General features: G+C 38.6%; 1 protein-coding gene across 1 annotated transcript; it reads left to right on the top strand.

The window, feature by feature from the left end:
* The first annotated feature begins 281 nt into the window (after nt 1-281).
* Nucleotides 282-7,037, top strand: LOC101862409 (cytochrome b-245 light chain). The gene is made up of 6 exons (XM_005096745.3): nt 282-879; nt 2,198-2,267; nt 4,010-4,084; nt 4,483-4,566; nt 5,257-5,338; nt 6,001-7,037. The coding sequence occupies exons 1-6, from the start codon at nt 822-824 to the stop codon at nt 6,157-6,159; spliced, it is 528 nt and encodes a 175-aa protein (XP_005096802.1). The 5' UTR covers nt 282-821; the 3' UTR covers nt 6,160-7,037.
* Nucleotides 7,038-7,254: the final 217 nt, after the last annotated feature.

The following is a 7,254-nucleotide window of genomic DNA, read 5'->3' as shown; positions in this document are numbered from 1 at the left end:
ACACACACACACACACACACACACACACACGTCATACAGCACATCGGCCTCATGGCATGTACCATTGTAAAGTTAATACAAATACTTTTCCATAAACGCTTGATACATTTTCCTTGAACCAAGAATAATATGATGATGAAAATAATAATAATATTACATGTATAATAATATAGATCTAATAATAATCATTTTATTTGCCCTTAAAATCCTGGCAATTTCTCAATAATGCGAAGGAAAGTATGAACGTCGCAAAACGAACAGAGTGATACCCCCTGCTAGTTTCATCTTTAGACTTAATCCTTCCTCCTTCCACTTCTTTGTTGATAAACAGAAACGACAGGGCGTGCACTTTTGCCGATATTAATTAACCTGTTTGCTTATATCGGAAATAAGCTTTATATACGAGTGTGGAGTGATTAAAATACACCCACACAGTTTCATATTGTGCTTATTTTGAATTAAAGTTCTCTTCACTCTGTTCAGGAACGACTTTGTTTAGCCTAGCCAAGGAAACGCCCAAGCTAGAAAGAGCCTAGCCTAGCCTCGGGCCTAGCGGTGGCCTAGCATTCTTTTACTCTGACTCGAGTTCGAGACCAGACTCTTCTCGAAAGTCGTAAGATACCAAAGACTAAATAAAGTTTAGATGCACAAAATTTGCATCCTCGATTTAGATCTATCTTTGTAGATTAGTATTTGATATAGATATCTAGATCTAGAAATCTAGATCTAGATTCTAGAAGATAGTTAAAAGTTTGAAGTTAAAAGTTAAGTGACCATAGTTTGACAAGAGTGGCACAAAGAACGAAGTTTTAATTTCAACCATGGGGAAAATTGAGTGGGCAATGTGGGCTAATGAGCAAGCCATAGCCAGTTCATGTGGTAAGTATAAAAGTAATTCTATCAACTAGATGTAAATATACAATAGAGTCTGCTTAAACTAAGCACGGTTTATCCAAAGGCAGCGGTAAATGGAATTTTTTGTCTTCTTCTATTTGAGCAACCTATTCAAACTGGAAAGCAGACTTGGTGATCTTGTAGTTCCGTTCGTTTAAGTCCATGATCCATTTGTTTACATCCAGAGAAGAAATCCGGAAGTCTTGATGACCGAATAGGCAACACAAAGAACAGGGATGCGACCCAACTGCAAACATCAAATTATGGTAAAATTCAGGGAGGCATGCCGACCTGAAACCCCCCCCCCCCCCCCCCCCATCTCCATTTGACTCGTGGGGCCCAAACCGGCGAATAATAATTGAGAGATGGGAACTTCCGAAAAAGCGCCATTCTTTTCTGCTGTAGTGTTTCCTTCCAGTCTCACGCTTAGTTCACTCCTCAACGATGACCTGGCAATTCAGGGTCTCTGGCGTTCAGCTTTGGACTTTGACGAACAAAACTACAAAATCACCGCAGGCTTATCTCTATCGAAAATCCAGGGATCATGTGGACTCCGGTTTAAGCAGACTCCAATGTACTTCAAATTTTCATGCTCTTGCAGAATGTGGGCCGTGAAATGAAGTTTGTGATGCAGCCTTTATGGTTAATGCTTTTGTTCAATATTCTGTTTTGTTTCTGCCTCTTTGCCACCACTTCAGGCTGGCATTTCACATATTTTACCCTTAACTTTCCTGTGATAAGAGTAGAGGCACAAAGTGAAACATATAGATGGTTGACAGATGGTGTGATTTGCTCCTTTCCTATCAAACATCTGTCATTTTTTATCATCTCTCCTCCGTCCCTTTTTTTGTATGTGTGACTCCCCAGTTAACACCTCTAATCTTTGACTCTTATATGACCTTCTTGTTTTGCAAGGGCCGTAAAACTCTTACAAATGCAATATTGTTGAGATATATTTCACAGTGTCTCAAGGTACAGTTTTTACTTTGTGTCAAAACACATTGTAGTTTATACAAAAAGCAGGGAACTTGTTTCTGAAAAAGTAACATGAAAGTGAGATGCTGTATGGAAGTTTGTAAGTTTTCTGACTGTGGAAAGTTGTGTGCTATTAGCTTTGTACCCTTAGTTCTCTAGATCTCTTGTAAGTCTGATGTGTGGCTATAACTGTTTGTGTTCTTACAGATATATTCAACTTTTGTTTCAGAGTGTCTACTTTTGTGAACCCTTTTTCAACAGAAAATGAAAGATTTTAGCTTCTGTAAATACCTTTTTTCCCCATTTTCTTGTTATACTTTCTTCACAGTTACAGCCCTTGGTGGATTCATCGCTGCCATTGGACAGTTTAAAAACTGGCAGATAGGGGTCTACGCAATGTATCCTTTCTGTTATTTAGCAACAAGAACATGCTTTTTATACTAGACTTGAAGTTGTTTTAGCATTGCTGCTCTGGTAAAATAAATCTTATTTGTCACATGTGAAATATAAGCTGATAGCCTATCTAACACGTGAAATATAAACATTTGCATAATAAATTACTCCGCACACTTTATTTGCCTTGTGACCTTCCATAAGCAAAGTGTAGACTTGAATCATAATAATAAACCGTGCAATGTTATGGCAGCCGCTATTTGCCCTCTTTAAAAACTTCGTTTGTGCGCACCATAGTGAACCGGGATTACGTCAGAGTACGGCGATGTATTTTAGTGCAATGCTAGCAAATCCATGCTAGCAAACCACTCCCAGCCTTTGGTTTGTTTTGATCGCAAAGTTTAAAATCAAAGTTATCTCTATTCTCGCAAGAACATGTCATATAAATGCAATTTCTTAATTTTTCAACTTTTGAATCATATGTTTTCTGGTGCTTTGCCTAGATCTATGCTTACGCTATTATTGTTTTGTTTGTGGTTTATTTCGCAGCGGGAGACATACGGATAGCAAAACATGTAAATTAGCTTGGCTAAAAACAAAGGAAGACAATCCAGATTTTTTACAATCCTCACTCTGACTCCGACGGGCATGAAAATGTTGTTTTCATGTGAGATCTAAAATGGATCTTCTTGTCCAATTGGCTGGTCATTTGAACTTTGTTGGTCCAGATCTATGTCGCCAGCTGATATGAGTATGGTATAAAAAATGTATTATACTCATTATGGTGATAGACCATGATTTTTCCTACTTATGAAATTGCCAGTTGTAATCACTCGTTGAGACTCGTGATTACAACTTGGCAATTCCACTTGTAGGATAAATAATGATCTACCACTACAACTCATGTAATAAATTATTTATATCCCATAGTGTAAGTCTCAATTAGAGTTTGTAATCTAGACATTGTCTTCTTTTACTATCTATGAGACTTTTTCAGGGACTCCTGTTAATAGCAAAAGCTCTCTGTGTTGTATTCTATTTAAAATCAACAGGTTCAGACTGGTTGCAAGGTTCGCCAGTTCAATTCTTTTATGGGAGAGCGATTAAGAAACTGTGAATTGATTTTTAACTATTCCAGTACGATGATATTTCCCAACAGCTGGTACATCATGACTCAAAAATAGACTAGACCTTAATAATAGTAAAATACGTTGTGACCCATTTTTGCGTTATACTTGTTTTTGATGGAAAAAATGTTCTTGTTGATCCATGAGTTTTTAAATGTGACTTGCAACATGATAAGTTCTTGGCTGAGGACAGCATTGTAAATAAATCAGTCCATGACTGATACAGTCGACTAGCCACATCGCTTAGTAAAAGAATTTTTAAAGCTGACTATTTCCTTTTTGGGTCATGACTAGCTAGGGGTGTTAAACTGGGTTCTGAAGATCCTTAGGGAAATGCACTTACTCAGTGAAGGATAAATTTAAGTTTTGAAAGCCTTACGTGTGGCCTGCCATTCCACCATCAGGAAAATGTCTCATCTCTGTAGTGACTTCTTGTACTACTCTCTCTCTCTCTCTCTCTGTCAAACTAACCCCAGCTCTAGATACATTTCTCTCTTCTTGATTGTTGACTTGTTCAAGATTTAATGGGCACGTACTTACTCTCTATCGGCACTGAAAAATTCTGAGTTTATCCCCATGTTACTGACCTATCATGTTATTGTTTCCTTGACCTCAACAAGAGCTGCTGGCGTCCTCACTTTTGCTCTGGAGTACCCACGAGGGAAGCGACAGAAGGGGACATCTTATGAAAGATCGTATGTTCTGTGATCTCTTTACATTTCATGTTTTGTATTCTAGAAGAGAGTGAATTGTGAAAATATCTGTTTGCTTTGCAAATGTGCATCATAGAAGAGTATGAATTGAGAAAAGATCTCTTTACATTGTACGTTTTTTTGTATCGTAGAGGGTCTCTGGAGGTAGGATACAGAATGGTTAAAAGTTAGTGTTTAGTTCCAAAGGACATTCCAATTACCAACTATAGATTTCTCTTCCCAGTGTGGTTTGAACCGCTTTCTCATCCAGTTCACCCCAGCCCTCACCCAAACATACAAATCTGTCTTGGAAGGAATTTTTTTTTTTCACTCTATCTTGTGATTGCCATTTTAGACGAACATTTAACTGGGGGTATTTTGCTTTTCTACCTTTGCAACAGGTTTCAGAGACCTCTGACAATCATTGTGAGCCAAGGCAGACTCTTGACCCGCAACTACTTTGTCAGATTTGTATTGTACCTAGCGTGAGTATTCTTTATGTGCTGTTCATTTTATACTTCTCACATTCGGGTAACTTTTACCCTGCGGTTGGCACGGTTTATGCTCCATAATTTGGCAGAATTTAATCTCTTACTTTCAAAATTGAAGCCATTTTAGACATTCACTTTATTTGTCATATACATCAGTCTATAGAGCCAAATTTGACTTTCAAAATAGCCTTTTAAACATTGCACACATGCATTATGCATTAATACTACTTCTACTGTGTATTGTATGGGGGGGAATTTAGTTTCCTAAAATGCATCGCTAGATTTTACGTTCACCTCATCACTCAGCCACCCAGCAAGACGTGTATGGGAAAAATGAACATGTTTGTCAAGAGAGCAATGAGACCAAAATCAATGGCAATATTGAGATAATAATAGTGCTTGGGGGGTCAACAAGGGAAATAAACCTCAGATTGGTTTCTGTAGTTAAGGCTATGTAATTTTCCACAGTTACGTCCCTTCATTTTCATGCCATACCAGACTATTTTTAACGAACAAAAAAAATCTGTGGACTGTGTAGTTCATTGTCTTTGGTTTGAAACACATTCATCGGTTTTCATTTATCCTATAGGTTGCTAGAAGCTTACATTTATTGACAATTTAGTAACTATTGTAGCTTTGTTAATTTGTTAGCTTTTATTTTGTTCCTTGTTCTCTTGTCCTCAGGCTGAGTGTTCCGTGCTGTTTTGTATTGCCTACATTGCTGGGAGCCCTGTGCCTTATGATCTCTGGATTCATCTACTTACTGGTTAGTATCTTTAAGGACTGTGTATTGCAAAACTCATCATGTCTGCACTTTTCAACTGTTGTCTGTAATATCCTTGGACCAACATGTATCACTAGAGTGACATATTTAATGAATTCATAGTCTTTGGGAAAAAGGGAGATAAGTAGTTTTGCCTTATTTTGTTGATGTGTGGGCTTTTTTTATTCTTCGCAGTAAGAGCTGTATGACCTGGCAGGTTGCTGGTCCTACTTCTTTACCATTTTAAAATTTTTTTTAGATTCTGTCTGTGCATCTTGGTTTTTCCCAGTACCGTACTTAATGACTGTGTGTTGGGGTTTGCTTCTTTGTAACTCAGAAGTTGGTACCCATCCTTCAGCCCCTGCTATCTTTGGTTTTGTTTAAGATAGTGCTATTTTTTACATCAACTTCCTTATGATGTGGATTGGTTTTCTGGTACCCAAATGTTAAACATTAGATCTAGTACTAATACCAGCATTCTTTAAAATACAGGTACATTCAGTCAAAATTGTCACCCTTTGTCGAGGAGAAAAGTGGCTGTCTTACACTGTTTCATTATAATGTGAAAAATACTTGGGGAGGGGGGGGGGTAAAAAGTGGCTGTTCGACTATTGTTTTCGTTGTTGGGAGATCATGTATGGTCTTGCTGTCTTTTTTTCTACCAGGCTGCTGTCAAGGGAGAGGAATGGCATCCAGTTGAGGCCAAGAAAGATGAACCGGGACCTAAGACTATACAAGAGCCGAAGCGACCTCCGCCGAGACGACCTGAGACAAGTGGGACACCCGGCGCTGTGGAGTCTGCTCAGGTCAACAACAGAGTTTGACCCAGGCATAGGAGTCTCTGATTTTGTGTGTGTATGTGTGTGTGTGTGTGTGTGTGTGTGTGTTTGTGTGTGTTTGTGTGTGTGTGTGTGTGTGGAGGGGGTGGGGGGAGGGATATGGGTACAGCTTGTGCAAGACAACTGGTGCCTTTTCAGATTTAACCATTTAGCTCCTGAGGAATTGTCTTGGTGCATGCCCGAAATCCTGGAAAGGGGAGATAATCCTCTAAGCTTATATCCAGTCAACAAACCCTGTCGTACCAGCTACCTTGGAGTGAGCATAAAATTGGTGGTACAGCGAAGCTGGTGGTTTAAAGGGATAGTTACCGATTGCCATCTTGACCAGGGGTAAACGGGTAGAGACTTAACACGAAGTGTGACCAGTCTTTCTTCATCCACTATTCTACATCTCTCTCGCGCGGTTGCCATGGGCATGGGGAAAACAATGGGTAGCAACCAATTACATGTACAGCTCCAGCTGAACTTTACATCAATTCATATTGAAATTTTTTGCCAGATCAGAAACTAGGGTATATATATATATAAATATAAGTGATATAGTGTTACTTTTGTTGTTGTTATCGATTCAAAAGCTAATGTGTCAAGATGCAGTGGACTCGGGCCCTCATCAGTTTTTGGGCATGTGGAGTTATTGGTATCACCTGAAAGCCAATTTATTTGCTTTGCTTTCAATGAAATAGATATCCATCTATATTGAATAGAACTCGAGATATTTGCGATTGAAGGAAGTGAGGACGCCTGGTTTCAGTAGTGATTTTGGCAAGAAAATGGCCGCCAAAGTTTGGTAACTCCAAATACTCCAATAGCTAAAGAGTCTTTAAAAACAGAAAAATAACTTATTTTGTGCCTTTATTCAGTGTATTTCAGTAAAATTCACGTGGAAATGTGTTTTTATATTGACATAAAAGGTGTTAAGTCGGAAAACAAAAATTCGATAAAAATTGTCAAACTAGCCGAAAATGCCTGTATCTTCGATTTATTCATGGTTTTGAAGAGCGCCTGATTTTACCATGATGCCTCATTAATGAACTTGTACCCTTCTCCTTGGTGCACTGTGATAGAATGTACATCTGTGGG

The sequence above is a fragment of the Aplysia californica genome, unplaced genomic scaffold, assembly GCF_000002075.1.
Source record: "Aplysia californica isolate F4 #8 unplaced genomic scaffold, AplCal3.0 scaffold00136, whole genome shotgun sequence".
NCBI lineage: Eukaryota > Metazoa > Mollusca > Gastropoda > Aplysiida > Aplysiidae > Aplysia > Aplysia californica.
The sequence above is the reverse complement of the archived record's forward strand: the minus strand, read 5'-3'. Positions and strand labels throughout refer to the sequence as shown.

Bases quoted from the DNA above. Each gene is read 5' to 3' on its own strand.
- LOC101862409 (XM_005096745.3), top strand. From the start codon at position 822: ATGGGGAAAATTGAGTGGGCAATGTGGGCTAATGAGCAAGCCATAGCC. The intron at 880-2,197 runs GTAAGTATAAAA...CTTTCTTCACAG, and splicing joins AGCCATAGCCAGTTCATGTG to TTACAGCCCTTGGTGGATTC. The intron at 4,085-4,482 runs GTATGTTCTGTG...CCTTTGCAACAG, and splicing joins GGGACATCTTATGAAAGATC to GTTTCAGAGACCTCTGACAA.